The sequence below is a fragment of the Lytechinus pictus genome, chromosome 18, assembly GCF_037042905.1.
Source record: "Lytechinus pictus isolate F3 Inbred chromosome 18, Lp3.0, whole genome shotgun sequence".
In the NCBI taxonomy this organism is placed as follows: domain Eukaryota; kingdom Metazoa; phylum Echinodermata; class Echinoidea; order Temnopleuroida; family Toxopneustidae; genus Lytechinus; species Lytechinus pictus.
The window spans coordinates 15,035,757-15,053,448 of NC_087262.1; the positions used below are offsets into that span (position 1 = coordinate 15,035,757).

The window sequence follows — 17,692 nt, forward strand, 5'->3', positions numbered from 1 at the left end:
CCCCGCCAAATGACTTTTTGCTATCCTTTCTTCAAATTATTTTTACTCACTCATGCGTGGATGAAAAATCTGGTATGTTATACCAGCTAAAAGAAGACATTTTAATCTTTACAATGATAGGTAATTTGTCTATTGTATTTGTGACTAAGTTATGATAAATCATCGCTAAACCTCGGCTTCGTTTTTTGTGGGACGCACTGTACTTTAAAAATGTAGATCAGAAGCCCTTGACATAAAATCAAACACAAGTCTATATAAAACTAGTCCTATTATCATTATTCTCGAATACATTTACGACTCAGCGTCAGCGTCAGATCTTCCTTAGGACAGGAAAATCTCGCTCCTCTTCCGCAATTTTGTTAAACTTTTTTTTTGTTAATTAATATTTAACAAAATTCCATCCGAGAATGAAACATTAGATCCTTCAATATCAATATAAATAAAGAAGACAATCGAGTGATAGTTCCCTCTTGAATTCACAAACATGCATTGCTCCCCCCAAAAAAAAATTATAGGGGCATAAGTGTAGAAGAGGAGCAATAGGGGGACTGAAGTTCAAATTCCAGAATCTAGGATGATGGTTATCAATGGAAGGTAGGTGGCGTTTTTCTTTAATTTTATATAGATATATTATATTTATATATTAATTTTCATATTTCAATTTTCTTATTTTTATTCGTTATTATTCTATCATTCATATTATCATTTATTTCATTTCGCATTTATTCATTCATTTCCAATTATTATCATTATTGTTAATATTTATTTATTTCATATATATATTTTTGGGGGGTGTGATTTTAATGGACATACTTCTATTCTTTTGGTCGAAGGATGAGCATGTGACACTCGAATTAAGGTTGAAAAAAAGGCACCCAACCAATATAAGCAAGAAACCCGTCATGGTATGACTTGTTTCCCCAATCAGCTAATCGCGAATCAACCTTTCAGTTCGGAACCATGCTGCTATATCTAAAACCCTTCTTCGAAGTTTTCATTATGGTTAGAGTCCATATCTTTCCATGAGTTTCTTTTCCAGAACCATGGCTAGTAGGTCGCACAACTCAAAGTGAAGCTGTTGTAGTCTGAAAAATGATACAAAGGACAAAAAAATTGGTTCAAAGTTGTATGTGCTATGCTGAAAGGACACATGATTACAATGTAAAAGAGACCGAATGATGATGTGACAATTTCCAAGAGGCCTGATCGTGATGTACTGTGGAAAGAATTTTGGTTGAAACCAAAAAAAAAATAACGAGTCCTAAATGTGCTGTCGAAAATCAATGTCCGTTTAAACGGTGTTTTCTACATGGTTTATTGTAGTGATGTATGCCTCCACCCCCTTCTGATGACCACGCCCTGTTCATTAACCCCTTATTACCAATACATGGCGTTATCTTCATGGAAAAGCGTAGTGATGTATGCCCCCATTTTAAAGACCACGCCCTGCTTATTATCCCCCTTGTTACAATACATGGTGTTAACTTCATGATCAAAAAGTGTAGGGATGTATGCCTCCTTTCTGATGACCACGCCCTGTTAATTACTCCCTTATTACCTATACATGGTGTTATCTTCATGGTCAAGCGTAGTGATGTATGCTTCGATCCATCGCAGACTTGTTGCTAGGTCGGTAGAGATGGTGTAATCATCGTGACGTAACGTACCCTGGAACTCCTTCACCATATCGTAGAAGTCCTTATAGTTGCCTTGAGTCTGAAGAGAGAGAGAGAGAGAGAAAGAGAGGGTGCGGTGAAATTTCCAAAATAAAGAAAGAAAAGACGGAGCAACCCTTGAAATTTCCCTCAAAAGAAAAGGCGCGAGTTCTAAAATGCGTTCATTTGGGAGTCATTCGGGAGAGATTACCTTTTTTTTTTTTTTTTGGGGGGGGGACTTGTCATGTTTTTCGTAAGACAAAACGGCCTTCATATTGCGTTAATAATTTTTTTAAACATCGAAAGAGGGGTGGTCAATATAAACCGGGATAAGGGGATCCAGGGGAGAGTTTCATCAACATTTCTGTCCGACAAGATGTCAGATCTGACAACTCTCCTTGATTTGATTGGCTAAATAACTATTTTACTATGGTAACTGTAAGATAAAATAGAACTTGTCGGATAAAACGTCCGACAATACCTTTCATGAAACGCTCCTCAGAATGTAGCATCAACATAAAAAAGAAATCACTATCTTCGACAAAATAAGAAATAGTAAACAGATTCTTGAATAATAATATGCAAATATAATGCCTCTATAAGTACTATTCACTGAGCTGAGGGGCGCAATAAAAAATGAAATGGAAAAGGAAAATATGGAGAAAAAAAATGAACATACATACCTGTTTTTCGAGCATCTGTCTGACTTCTTCATGCTGTCGACCTATCATATATTCCTTCTTCCGTTGGATTATCTTCGGATAACAAGTATACATGAATGAATGAAATAATGTTAATGATAATATATAGAAAAGTATTGGAGTGAATAATGTAAGGAGTTAAAATCACAATGTAACAGGTGTACAGTAGTCGTGCTTGAGTGTTTATAGTGAACCCCACCACAATAAAATAATACACTCCTTCATGATTAGTTTTGAATGTAGACAACAACACTAAGGCCCGTATTCTGAAGTCGGGTTTAACTTAAACTCAGGTTTAAAGTTGTGGTTTAAGTATGGACAGCCAATTGTTACATTAATCACTAACAGTAGGGATATAATATTTCAGCTCATTTGGCTCTCAAATCATTCATAATTGTCTAGGAAGTATATATAGATTATTGTCTTCACCATCGATGAATCAAGAAAGAGCACAGCAAACATAAGAAACGTACAACTTAATAAAAAAAAACGATACTTTTGGCTTCCCATACTTACACCACAACTTTAAACCTGGGTTTAACTTAAACCTGACTTCAGAATACGGGCCTAAAAGTCCAGAGTAACAAACTTTATTGAATGTAGTATTTTATCACCTGACGTCACAATTAAATATCTACAACAAGGCAGAACTTGAACATTTTAAATGTGTTCATTTTCTGGTGGGGTTCACTAACTTTTGAGCATCACTGTACCCGTAAGTAAGACACGTGGTTAATATTTAGGAACATTCAAGAGCTCCAAACTAAGCAGCGCCTTTCGAGCGATTTTCGGGATAAAGCAGATCTCATCTTGAAACTATAACGGGTGCCCCTTATTTTTTCGTTGAGAACGTACGAACTTTACATGCCGAGACAAAGAAACTATTGCAAATACCTCAATGTTAAAGTCTCGCATATTATATACATTCTTCTGTCCAAAGGTATAAGATAATGTGTTGGGGTGGTTATGGGGCGGCTACAAGGAGAAGTTTTAAAGGACGGCTACCTAAGTGATTATTTTTCAGAAGATTAAGAATGAGAAAAAATAGGATAATCAGAAGAAATGAGGAAAGGAAGGAAGAATCGATATTTGTTCATAAATGGTGGCCCTTACGGTTTCAAAAATAAAATCACAATTATGTTATCTTGTTCCCTATCAAAATACTCAACCACCCATAACACCCCTTTCTGTCCATGGACATACGCAGTGGGAGGGGCGTGGCTGGAGCTCTTAATTGCTTTCCCATTTTCACCCCATTTGTCAAACCTATTTTTATTGCAATTTTTTACAAAATTCACACAAGTTCTGCACCAGGTCCCTCCAATTTCATCTTTGCAAAATGTATTTTGTTATACAATTATCTTTTTTTTTCTTCGCCCCCTACGCGTACAATCATGCATCAATACTTTAAAAACAAATGTCGTCACATAGAGATATATAACAAATCTCCATATGTTGTGACATGAATATGGATTTATCCTATTACCAATTCCCGTTCCACCATCTGCTCGTGCTGGTAGGTCTCCGTTGCCTCATGAATATTCATGATGATCATTCCGATGAATACATTAGTGAAGATGAAATGCCCGAGGATGATGAAGATGATGGTGTATATCCGGGACATCCCCGTCAGTTTATCCAGTTCGTTCTGTACGTCCGTCCATCCTTCCACCTTGGTTAGAAAGAACAAACACAGTAACGGACCCCTTTCACTGAGCTCGTTTTGATAGCATATTTGCAATTACCGTTTAAAGCTACTGAAATCACTCAATCTGATTGGCTGATGGAAAACCTGTTATATCAATTGTGCATTTGCTATTGTAAGTAGTCTTTATGAAACAGGACTCTACAAAATCAAGTGTATAATTCACTCTTTGGAGGAAGGAGATAAAATTCACTAGATTAAGAGTGACTTTCATATTTTTTTAGTGAAATTCATCCTTTTTTAAAAATAAAGTTTGTTTGAAACATTCCTATTTTCAATCTAACTTGAGCGATTCTTGACGTCAGTACCAAGGGATAGAAAAGGTAATGGGAACTCTCTCTTTGTTTTAGATAGAGAGTATGGTTGTTCAATTTTCAGACAGATAGATTAAACATTTTAATAGTTTTGTTGTTCTTGTTTTTTGTGTTTTGAGAGGTTGATATCAACCTTCAAATTTGATTTTCTTTTTCTCTTTCCTTTATCAAGCCCCGCAACTGTAGTTTTGCGCGTGTACCATGCAAAAACGCAACAGGTACTAAAAGGGGAAAATCAAATAAAGTGTGTAAACCACTATACATTGTATTGCAAATAACCCTTTTAGAAATCGGGTGACGTTCGTTATTCCTAAAGTTCAAATAATATGATGATTCGAAGTTTAGCATTTACCAAGATGAGGTGAGTTACAAATTATCATATCTGGCATTATTCTAAAGGTCCAATTCATCCGAAAACACAAATGGTTGTTTTGCATATTTTAGTGGAACGAAGAATAAAACCAAAGCAAACCAACTTACAGTGACAAAAGTAAACAGTGTTAGCATTGCCGCGGGTAAGTTGCCCCAGTGCTCCTTGTCCGACATATCATCCTTATAGCCGAATATATAGTAGCCCATGATAGCGAAGAGGAACATGAGGAGAACGAGGAGGAGGACGACGTTGAAGACAGAATTACGAAAGGTATCAAGGAGGGCATTGACCAGGACCTAGTAGAAGAAAAAATGATATTCTAATTTAGGAAGAGCAAGGACTCCTTACACCGGACAGGTCGACGTCGGCGGCGACGTCAAAAAGAAAAAAAATGATGTGATTCGAATTAGAGAGGGATTATACCCTAAAGAAGGCTGATTTGGATAAAAAGGAGAAATTTAAAACAAGCTTATAATGAAGAAATTTTCATCAAAATCGGATGTAAAATAAGAAAGTTACGGCACTTTCGCTTATTTTCACATAACAGCTATATGAACAGCAGGAAAGAAGCCGATGATGCCACATTCTCACTTGTTTGTATTTCATTCTATTATAATGTAATAGTAAAATTTCCCTCATTGTTATTTGAAATGAAGTTTCATTTCTCCCTGATTTTGTGGGATTGTCTTGTTGAAACCTCAGGTTTCTTGATGTAGATGTATCTTAATGTCAAATCTACAAAAAAATATGTGTGTATATATTACATTTACATACTTTGGGATAATTCATTTCTGTTTTCAAAACAGAAAAAACGAAAAACGAAACGAAATATTTTTGTTTCATTAGTGCGAAAAGTTTTATTGAATATCTATAAAAACGAACATCGGAAAAAGGGGGGAAAATGAAGAAAACCGTTATTACTGTGTTTTGTTGTTTCCGAATCTAACATAAAATGGTGAATAACAAGAAATCAAACACCTTTTATTTCTATTTTTTTCAGTTCCTGCTTCTGCAAGTTTACCACTATTTTATAAGTAATTGGAGTATATAGAAATACTAATTTTTAATGGGCGATAAAGATGAATTTATGGATAACTTGGAAGTCGTGTAATACAGCAAATGCAATATTGGTAATTAAGATGAGATCCAATAAAAGACTATGTTATGGGATAAAACTCTTTTATGAAGCTATAAAATCAAGTTAATTCAACCATTTGTAAAATGAAGATAGATATAGCGTTTAATAATGTTTGCATTATATGAAAGACAAAAAAAAATACGATATGAAGACATTTTTTTTTAATTGTCAAGGAAATTTTACCTGAAGACCTTTGACGAATGAGACGGTTCTTAGAGTTCGGAGAGTGCGAAGAGCTCGGAGTGTTCGCAGAGCATTCAGGTTAGGGCCTTGGGATATCGTCTGCATCTGGCCTAGGAATATCTGTATTTATTGAGAGAAAGGGGAATATAAAGCAGTAGAGATGGAATGAGAGAAGGTAGGTCCATGGTGATAGAGACTCCGGGGAGTGTTTAATGGAGTGTTTTGTCAGTGATTTTCACTGATAATGAGACTCTTGGGGAAATTTTGGAAGAGCGGATGGGACGATTTATTACAGCATTTGAACTAAAAAATGTGTTCATGATAAATGACACATAATGAAGATGAGAATGATTGTGATGATGGAGGTGGTGATGATGATGATGATAATGATGATGATTATGATGATGTTGATGATGATGATGATGGTGATGATGGTGATGATGGTGATGATGGTGATGATGGTGATGATGGTGATGATGATGATGGTGATGATGATGATTATGATGGTGATGATGATGATGATGACGATGATAATGGTGGTGATGATGACATGATGATGGTAATGATGATGATGATGATGATATTTATGATGATGATGACACATAAATGACACATAACGAAGATGAGGATGAGAATGATTGTGATGATGCTGGTGGTGATGATGATGATGATGATAATGATGATGATGATAATGATGATGATGATGATGTTGATGATGATGATGATGGTAATGATGGTGATGATGGTGATGATGATGATGATGGTGATGATGGTGATGATGATGGTGATGATGATGATGATGGTGATGATGATGATGATGATGACGATGATAATGTTGCTGATGATGACATGATGATAATGATGATTGTGGTGGTAGTGATGACAATGATGATGATGGTGGTGGTGGTGATGATAATGATGATGATGTTGATGGTGGTGGTGGTGATGAAAACGAGGATGATGATGATGAAGATGATGAATATGATGATGTTAATGGTGATGATGATAATGGTGATGATGATGATGATTATGATGATGACGATGATAATGACAATGATTATGATGATAGTGATGATGATAATTGTACTGGTGGTGATGAGACGACATCACTACTCAAATCTCTACTGTACCCATATCTTTATGAGGTACCTGTAATACATGTGGAAAATAAAGTCTAAATGAGAAAGAGGGAGAGAGAAGGTGAGAGAAAGGGAAAGTAAAAGAGAAAGAGGGATTGATTGGAATCTTGTATTCCTCTCCCCTCATATCCGCTATAACCTTAGACTGACTCAGAAAGAAGCCCACGCATGCGTATTACCTGTACGAATGAGATGAGGAGTACAACGAAATCGAAGAGGTTGTAAGCGCTGAAGAAATATTTGATGGGCTCGGCGTATATCTTGAGGATGAACTCAAAGGTGTATACTCCAAGGAAAATCCCATCGAGAGTAACGAAGGCTGTCCGGTATTTCGCCTGCATCAAAACATAATTGTCGACAGGTGACTCGTCTATTCCTTAAGATATAATGTTTCGAAATCACAGTATTATCTCAGTAAATTTAATAACAGAGAATATCTCACATTATTGCGTTGTTGATCTTATTTTCATAATGTCTTCCTTATCAGTAATTTTTATGGGTGGTATTCTGCTAACTAAACCCTGATCTGACTCCAAAGTATGTAACTATTAGAGCTCACCTTTTCCTAACAAATAGAAGGTTTCATCTTACTCTTATAATATTCGTGATATGGATAATGTACCAATTATGTTGTTGACTCTTCATATTGTTTTAGTCCCATTTCATAACAAAATGTTTTTTTAGTAACTATTCACTATGATTAAGATGTTCTCGATGAAGGAGGTGGCTAATAACACTTTATCAAAGTGTAGTATAATGGGTTAAAGGCGAGGTAAAGGTAATAGCGTTGAATGAATTACTAAATTATGGAATAAAATCATGGAGCATACATAATACACACACCAATTTTATCATTATTCATCACCCCGATATTTTTACCGCTAATTCATCTGTTTCGACACCCATGCATATACTCTTTACTTCGAATTTATCAGTTTCGTCACCAATGTTCCTTACCTCAAATTTGTCAGTTTCGTCACCCCATGTTATTTACCACAAATTCATCAGTTTCCTCACTGTTATTAATCACCTAAAACTCGTCAGTTTCGTCACCCTATGTTTACTGACATGAAATTCGTCAATTTTTACCTCAAGTTTGAATTTCGTTACCTAATGTTCTTTATCTCAAATTGTAAGTTTCATCATTCTGTGTAATTTACCTTAAATTTTAGGTTTCGTCAATTCATTTTATTTACTTCAAATTAGTCGGTTTCGTCAACCCATGTTCCTTACCTTATATTCATCAGTTGCGTATTAGAACTCCCGTTCTTTATCTCAAATTCGTCAGTTTCATTGCCCCACATCATATACCTAAAAAAAAAAAACGGTTTTGTCACCCCAGCTGATATAATCAAGTTCGTAAGTTTCGTCAACCTATGTTATTTACCCCAAGTTAAAATTTGTTCTCCCAATGTTCTATACCGAAAATCTGTCAGTTTCGTCACCCCATGTTACTTACCTCCATTTCGTTGGTCTAATCACCCCATGTTATTTACCCCAAGTTTAAATTTCGTCACCCTCATGTTCTATACCAAAAATCTGTCAGTTTTATTATCCTATGATCTTTACCTCACGTTCAAGTTTCGTCACCCCATGTCCTTTATTTCAAATTGTAAATTTCGTCACCCCGTATTATTTACCTTAATTTAGTCAGTTCGGTCACTCCATTTTATTTACCCAATTTCGTCAGCTTCGTCACCCCATGATCCTTACTTACCTCAAAACCATTAACCCAACCTTATTACTTCAAATAGGTTCATTTCCTCAACTCTCGTTGTTTGTATTAGATTTCGTCACCTCATATAATTTATCTCGAATTCATCAGTTTCGTCACCCCATATCATTTATATCGAATCTGTCAGTTTCGAAACCTCGTGATATTTACCTCTAAATTCCTCAGTTTTGTCACCCCATATTAATTAACTCTAATTCATCAGTTTCGTCACCCCATATCATGTACCTCTAATTCCTCAGTTTCGCCACCCCATGTTATTTAACTTTAATTCATAAGTTTCGCTACCCCATATCATTAAACCTCAAATTCATCAGTTTCGTCTCCCAATATAATTTACCTCAAATTTGTCAGTTTCGTCACCCCATATTACTTACCTCAAATTCATCAGCTTCGTCACCCGTGTTCTTTTCCTCAAATCGTCAGTTTTATCATGCAAAGTTATTTACTTCGAATCTGTCAATTTCGTCACCCATGTTATTTACCTCTAATTCATCAGATTCTTCACCCCATGTTATTTACCTTCAATTCATCGGTTTCGTCACCCCATATCATTTAGCTCGAATCTGTCAGTTTCGTCACCCCGTGTTCTTTTCCTCAAATTCATCAGTTTCATCACCCCATATAATTTACCTCAAATTTTTCAGTTTCATCACCCCATGTTATTTACCTCAAATTCATCAGCTTCGTCACCCGTGTTCTTTTTCTCAAATCGTTAGTTTCATCATCCAATGTTATTTACCTCGAATCTGTCAATTTCGTCACCCATGTTATTTACCTCTAATTCATCAGATTTTTCACCCCATGTTCTTTACCTTCGATTCATCAGTTGCGTATTAGAACTCCCGTTCTTTATCTCAAATTCGTCAGTTTTATTGCCCCATATCATTTACCTAAAAACCCGGTTTTGTCACCCCAGCTGATATAATCAAGTTCGTAAGTTTCGTCAACCTATGTTATACCCCAAGTTAAAATTTGTTCTCCCAATGTTCTATACTGAAAATCTGTCAGTTTCGTCACCCCATGTTACTTACCTCCATTTCGTTGGTCTAATCACCCCATGTTATTTACCCCAAGTTTAAATTTCGTCACCCTCATGTTCTATACCAAAAATCTGTCAGTTTCATTATCCTATGATCTTTACCTCACGTTCAAGTTTCGTCACCCCATGTCCTTTATCTCAAATTGTAAATTTCGTCACCCCGTATTATTTACCTTAATTTAGTAAGTTCGGTCACTCCATTTTATTTACCCAATTTCGTCAGCTTCGTCACCCCATGATCCTTACTTACCTCAAAACCATTAACCCAACCTTATTACTTCAAATAGGTTCATTTCCTCAACTCTCGTTGTTTGTATTAGATTTCGTCACCTCATATAATTTATCTCGAATTCATCAGTTTCGTCACCCCATATCATTTATATCGAATCTGTCAGTTTCGAAACCTCGTGATATTTACCTCTAAATTCCTCAGTTTTGTCACCCCATATTAATTAACTCTAATTCATCAGTTTCGTCACCCCATATCATGTACCTCTAATTCCTCAGTTTCGCCACCCCATGTTATTTAACTTTAATTCATAAGTTTCGCTACCCCATATCATTAAACCTCAAATTCATCAGTTTCGTCTCCCAATATAATTTACCTCAAATTTGTCAGTTTCGTCACCCCATATTACTTACCTCAAATTCATCAGCTTCGTCACCCGTGTTCTTTTCCTCAAATCGTCAGTTTTATCATGCAAAGTTATTTACTTCGAATCTGTCAATTTCGTCACCCATGTTATTTACCTCTAATTCATCAGATTCTTCACCCCATGTTATTTACCTTCAATTCATCGGTTTCGTCACCCCATATCATTTAGCTCGAATCTGTCAGTTTCGTCACCCCGTGTTCTTTTCCTCAAATTCATCAGTTTCATCACCCCATATAATTTACCTCAAATTTTTCAGTTTCATCACCCCATGTTATTTACCTCAAATTCATCAGCTTCGTCACCCGTGTTCTTTTTCTCAAATCGTTAGTTTCATCATCCAACGTTATTTACCTCGAATCTGTCAATTTCGTCACCCATGTTATTTACCTCTAATTCATCAGATTTTTCACCCCATGTTCTTTACCTTCAATTCATCAGTTGCGTATTAGAACTCCCGTTCTTTATCTCAAATTCGTCAGTTTTATTGCCCCATATCATTTACCTAAAAACCCGGTTTTGTCACCCCAGCTGATATAATCAAGTTCGTAAGTTTCGTCAACCTATGTTATACCCCAAGTTAAAATTTGTTCTCCCAATGTTCTATACTGAAAATCTGTCAGTTTCGTCACCCCATGTTACTTACCTCCATTTCGTTGGTCTAATCACCCCATGTTATTTACCCCAAGTTTAAATTTCGTCACCCTCATGTTCTATACCAAAAATCTGTCAGTTTCATCATCCTATGATCTTTACCTCACGTTCAAGTTTCGTCACCCCATGTCCTTTATCTCAAATTGTAAATTTCGTCACCCCGTATTATTTACCTTAATTTAGTCAGTTCGGTCACTCCATTTTATTTACCCAATTTCGTCAGCTTCGTCACCCCATGATCCTTACTTACCTCAAAACCATTAACCCAACCTTATTACTTCAAATAGGTTCATTTCCTCAACTCTCGTTGTTTGTATTAGATTTCGTCACCTCATATAATTTATCTCGAATTCATCAGTTTCGTCACCCCATATCATTTATATCGAATCTGTCAGTTTCGAAACCTCGTGATATTTACCTCTAAATTCCTCAGTTTTGTCACCCCATATTAATTAACTCTAATTCATCAGTTTCGTCACCCCATATCATGTACCTCTAATTCCTCAGTTTCGCCACCCCATGTTATTTAACTTTAATTCATAAGTTTCGCTACCCCATATCATTAAACCTCAAATTCATCAGTTTCGTCTCCCAATATAATTTACCTCAAATTTGTCAGTTTCGTCACCCCATATTACTTACCTCAAATTCATCAGCTTCGTCACCCGTGTTCTTTTCCTCAAATCGTCAGTTTTATCATGCAAAGTTATTTACTTCGAATCTGTCAATTTCGTCACCCATGTTAGTTACCTCTAATTCATCAGATTCTTCACCCCATGTTATTTACCTTCAATTCATCGGTTTCGTCACCCCATATCATTTAGCTCGAATCTGTCAGTTTCGTCACCCCGTGTTCTTTTCCTCAAATTCATCAGTTTCATCACCCCATATAATTTACCTCAAATTTTTCAGTTTCATCACCCCATGTTATTTACCTCAAATTCATCAGCTTCGTCACCCGTGTTCTTTTTCTCAAATCGTTAGTTTCATCATCCAACGTTATTTACCTCGAATCTGTCAATTTCGTCACCCATGTTATTTACCTCTAATTCATCAGATTTTTCACCCCATGTTCTTTACCTTCAATTCATCAGTTGCGTATTAGAACTCCCGTTCTTTATCTCAAATTCGTCAGTTTTATTGCCCCATATCATATACCTAAAAAAAAAAAACGGTTTTGTCACCCCAGCTGATATAATCAAGTTCGTAAGTTTCGTCAACCTATGTTATACCCCAAGTTAAAATTTGTTCTCCCAATGTTCTATACTGAAAATCTGTCAGTTTCGTCACCCCATGTTACTTACCTCCATTTCGTTGGTCTAATCACCCCATGTTATTTACCCCAAGTTTAAATTTCGTCACCCTCATGTTCTATACCAAAAATCTGTCAGTTTCATCATCCTATGATCTTTACCTCACGTTCAAGTTTCGTCACCCCATGTCCTTTATCTCAAATTGTAAATTTCGTCACCCCGTATTATTTACCTTAATTTAGTCAGTTCGGTCACTCCATGATCCTTACCTCAAAATCATTAACCCAACCTCATTACCTCAAATACGTTCATTTCCTCAACTCTCGTTGTTTGTATTAGATTTCGTCACCTCATATCATTTACCTCTAATTTCTCAGTTTCGCCACCAAAGTTCTCTTCCTCAAATCGTCAGTTTCATCATCCAATGTTATTTACCTCGAATCTGTCAATTTCGTCACCCATGTTATTTACCTCAAATTCATCAGTTTCGTCTCCCTGTATTATTTACCTCAAATTCATCTGTTTCGTCAACCCATGTTATTTATCTCAAATTAATCGGTTTCGTCACCACATATCATTTATCTCGAATCTGTCAGTTTCGTCAATCCAGGTTATTTATCTCAAATTCATCGGTTTCGTCACCCCAAGTTATTTACCTCTAATACATCAGTTTTGTCTCCCCATATAATTTACCTCAAATTCATCAGATTCGTCACCCGTGTTCTTTTCCTCAAATCGTCAGTTTCATCATCCAACGTTAATTACCTCGAATCAGTCTATTTCGTCACCCACGTTATTCATCTCAATTTCATCGGTTTCGTCACCCTATATCATTTATCTCGAATCTGTCAGTTTCGTCACCTCGTGTTCTTTTCCTCAAATTCATCAGTTTCATCACCCCAAGGTTTTTACCCTAAATCTGTCAATTTCTTCACCCCACATTATTTACCTCAAATTCGTAAGTTTTGCCCCCATCTTTTTTTACCTCAAATTTGTAATTCATGTCAACCAAAGTTAATTTCCTTTTGTCACCTCATGTTCTTTTCCTTTTATTTGTTTGTTTCGACACCCCTTGCTTTTTACCACAAATTTGTCAGATCCGTGTTACAAGTTCTTAACCTCTCATTTTCAGTTCCATAATAATTTTTTTCAACCAAATATAAATGATTACAAAGTCGTTAGCCTCCCCACCAGTTGTTAGTTACCCCAAGAATTCCCCAAAATCTCATTCACTACTCCATTATTCTTCACTTAATATCGGTCAATTTCGACACACCATGTTCTTTACCTCTCATTTTTCGTTAAATGTTATTTACCTCAAACTATTCAGTTTCCCCACTCATGTTCTTATATTCATCAGTTCTCGGCCTATTTGTTGACGGCTAATTCACAGCAAGCAATGGTTCACCTTAGGCCCATTCACTTTGAATATAAACCTTTTGATCTAGATCATTTCATTTTATAATCATAATTTCACTATTTCAAAATATTTTTGTTATGTTTTTATTCAATTTATTAGTAAAAACAAACAAACAAAGAAAACTTGAAACTAAATTTTTTTGTTATATTTGATGTTTGCCTAAGCCTATACATTTAAAGGAATCTTGACTGTTTTTTCGTTTTTATCTGCGTAAGTGTCGGGACATCAACCGTTTATCTTGTCAATATAATTAATGCATGAAATATGTAGCCCTCTAGTTCAGGGTTGTCACCAGTCTATTTTTAGAGGCAGTTAAGTTTCGCATGACTTAACGAACGACTGGTGATACCTTTTTTGGTGCTATAATCTGTTTGTCATTCGTTTACATGTAACACAAGAAGGTATCACCAGGGGAGCGTTTCATCAACATTTTCGTCTGACAAGTTGTCAGATTTGACAAATTTCCTTGATTCTGATTGGCTGACAAGCACTGCAACTATGGTAACTGTCTGATAAAATGGGACTTGTCGGATAAAGCGTCCGACATGTTCTTTCATGAAACACTCCCCAGTCGTTCGTAAAGTCATTGAAACGAACGAGCATGTTTATGAAACATCTACCCGATCCGACAAGTCGTTTCATGAAACACCAGTTTATGAATTGTTGGTGCCAATGCGCCCATTCATGACTTCAGTGTTAACATCTAAAAATGGTGCATTTTTAGTGATTAAAATTGTTTTAATTGTCTGCACGATTCTAATAAAAGAAGACCCGTAATGACCACAAACTTTACACCTGTATACTCAACATTGAATATTGAATTTCAGACATTTTATGTAACGGCCTCAAATGCGGCCTTTCTCATAAAAATCCCAGAATCGTGTATAAAGGGAATAAGTGCGCTAATGTGGGGCACCATTTTATTTCAACCTGAAAATGACTGGCCGAGGTTTTTTTTAAATCATATTCCGTATGACTCTAAAAATTTTATGGAATTTTTAAAACACATACTCCTCTTAAGACTATAAGGAACATTATCATTTAAAAGTTTTGTAGAATTTACAAGAAATTCATGGGTTAATCTTAGATTAGATTTTTAGGTGCGCAGACATCGGCCCCCATCATACTTGTTTGATTATGAAATTATCTTACATTTCATTTTTAGAAAATAGTGGCGGCCGTCAATCGGCCGTTTGAGGGGCTGTGCTGTCCGGTCAGCTGCTATATTTCTACATTAGTCAAAGGTTGTGTTTTTTCTTCGTTTTATTATTCACCATGCACGATAAACATCCACGTTTTTATTAGCATGCATGCCTAGTAGGAACAAAACATTTAAAAATGGTTGAAGAGGAGAGTCTCTTACATTTCAAAGATTTGCGGTAGTAGATAATCACTTAATTGAATTAATCATCGCTTGAAATAAATCATTCATGATTTTGTTTTGTAGAAGGAAAAACCCCCAAAACAATTATTGTATGGTAAGGTCCCCGAAGTCTGTGCCGTCCCCTTGTCTGCGCACACCTGTATCTGACTGGTTCTATGATGGTGGGCCCAAGTCTACGCACCTAACAATTTGAGTTAAGATTTAACATGAAATTCTTCTTATTTCACAAAATCATTCAATTAATAACGTTCCTTACATTATTAAGAGTAAGTGTACCAAATTTCTTATTAAAAAATGAAAGAAAATATAATATTTTCTTGAAAAAACCTCGGGCAGTCATTTTCAGATTGAAAAAAAAAATGATACCCCATGTCTGCGCACGCATTCACTTTGCACACGATTTGGGAATTTTGATGAGAAAGGCTGCATTTTGAGGCCGTCACATGAAATGCCCTAAATTCATTATTTTCCACCATTTTGAGTCGGATTTTTTTTATGAATACCTGTCTATGGTATTGCATGTTTAAAGTTCGTGCTCGTTGCGTATCTTCTTTTATTAGAATCGCGCAGATACGCGTGTGCGCAGACAAGGGAAGAGGGAAGAGAAGATACGCAACAACCACAAACTTACATAGAAAAGATACCGTATGGGTACTAGTATTCAACCCGGCATAATTCAAAGATTTTGACATATTCCCCAAAATATTTAGAAATAGGGAATTTATCTTAATTTCACACCTTTGTTATTTCCAGGGTAATCTGTTGTCGATATTTTCTTTGTCAATCTGTCGACTGTATGCGCGGAGGATCGAATTATGCAGCGATGGCCTTTTGCACTGAATGGTACTAGTATTCAACCTAGTGAGGATTGATAGCAAATCTCAAAAGGGTTTAGATTGCTAAATTAGATCTAGATCTATGTAAATCTCTGGCTTTGATTAATTCCCTGTTTTGGTCTCATCTCAAATGGTCTAGTCCATAGTCGGATGGGACAAGGGCAGATTGAGAGATAGGGCCATCTTTCATCGCTAGGTTGAATACTAGTGCCGACGGGTTGAATACTAGTACCAAAATCCGTCGCCGTATAATTCGATCGCCCGCGCATACAGTCAACTGGTTGAAGAAAAAAGTAACGGAAAAAGAATAACCAGCATTTGCTCTTGGAAATAAGACGGGTCTGAAATTCAGGTAAATTCTATATTTCTATATATTTGAGGAAACTCTCCAAACGGGTTGAATACTAGTGCCCTTATGGTATTCATTTAGAAATCCGACTCAGTTAGTCAGTATGGTGGAAAAATAATGAATTTCGGGCATTTCATGCGACGGCCTCAAAATGCAGCCTTTCACATCAAAATCCCCGAATTGTGTCAAGTGAATGGGTGCGCAAACATATAGGCTAAAGATAGGGCACCATTTCTTTGCTCAATCTGAAAATGACTGGCCGAGTTTTTTTTTTAAGCATATATTTCTTTCAAATTTTTATGATATTTTTGGCACACTTACTCACAAGAATAAAAGAAATATTATTAATTGAAAATTATTGTGAAATAAAAAGAAGTTCATGTTAAATCTCAAATTCAATAGTTAGGTGCGAAGACATGCCCCCATAACAAAACAGGTTAGAACATAGGCCTACTAATAGAAAAAAATAAACCTTATGTTATTATCAGATTATGTTGTTTTTACCTTCAGAGTGTCACTTGTTTCAACAGCCATCGACAAGGCGTTCATTACGATGGTAAACATGATGATGGTATTAAACCAGTTCGACTCAGTCACTCGTTGAATGAAACGATGGAATTCGATGTCGGGTCGGATCCACTTCTTGATCTCGCCCTCGTCATCGATGATCACGTCACTGTCCTGTCGGGACAAACTCGAAAGGCTATCTGAAGACTCTGATTCGTGCATGATTACACCTTTCTTATCATTGACTTGAGTAAATTAAACAATTTAGGCCTAGACGGAAGTCTGCAATGTTTTATTCAACCTTCGTTTTTGTGTCAACAAGCTCAATGAAAATTATGCAATCAACCCAAATGCGCACCACGTGTTAATAAATTTGAGATGTACGTGCGCATCAAACGGCGTATTAAAAAAGATGCGCGCGGAGTGTGAAAATGGTTAAGGATGAATGAAGAGCTTCTGAATGTGCAATCTGCAATTGTTTTCCTGTCAATGCTTTTTATCATACGTTTTCTAATTTTCTAATTTAATTATTTTATTTTTAAAACGTGTATAGCTATCCTCAATTTAAACAGAAATATTCCGTATAGGCATATGTTTGAATATTGAGATATCATATGACGTCCAACAAGGGCCCTTTAAATTGCCAAGTTTAAA

At 36.0% G+C, this 17,692-nt stretch overlaps 1 protein-coding gene across 1 annotated transcript; it reads right to left on the minus strand.

Moving 5' to 3' along the window:
- Window positions 1-789: 789 nt before the first annotated feature.
- On the minus strand, window positions 790-17,284 carry LOC129281801 (cation channel sperm-associated protein 3-like). The gene is made up of 8 exons (XM_054917718.2): window positions 17,036-17,284; window positions 7,388-7,543; window positions 6,070-6,189; window positions 4,856-5,044; window positions 3,843-4,028; window positions 2,339-2,410; window positions 1,559-1,716; window positions 790-1,085 (listed from the first exon to the last, which is right to left on the minus strand). Exons 1-8 carry the CDS (start codon window positions 17,258-17,260, stop codon window positions 1,004-1,006), a joined length of 1,188 nt encoding a protein of 395 aa, XP_054773693.1. The 5' UTR covers window positions 17,261-17,284; the 3' UTR covers window positions 790-1,003.
- Between the last annotated feature and the right edge of the window lie 408 nt (window positions 17,285-17,692).

Excerpts from the sequence above, each read along its gene's own strand:
- LOC129281801 (XM_054917718.2), bottom strand. The coding sequence starts at position 17,260 with ATGCACGAATCAGAGTCTTCAGATAGCCTTTCGAGTTTGTCCCGACAG. Across the intron at positions 6,190-7,387 it reads TCCTCATCTCATTCGTACAG|ATATTCCTAGGCCAGATGCA; the intron begins GTAATACGCATG and ends CAATAAATACAG. Across the intron at positions 2,411-3,842 it reads AGATGGTGGAACGGGAATTG|ATAATCCAACGGAAGAAGGA; the intron begins GTAATAGGATAA and ends TGTTATCCGAAG.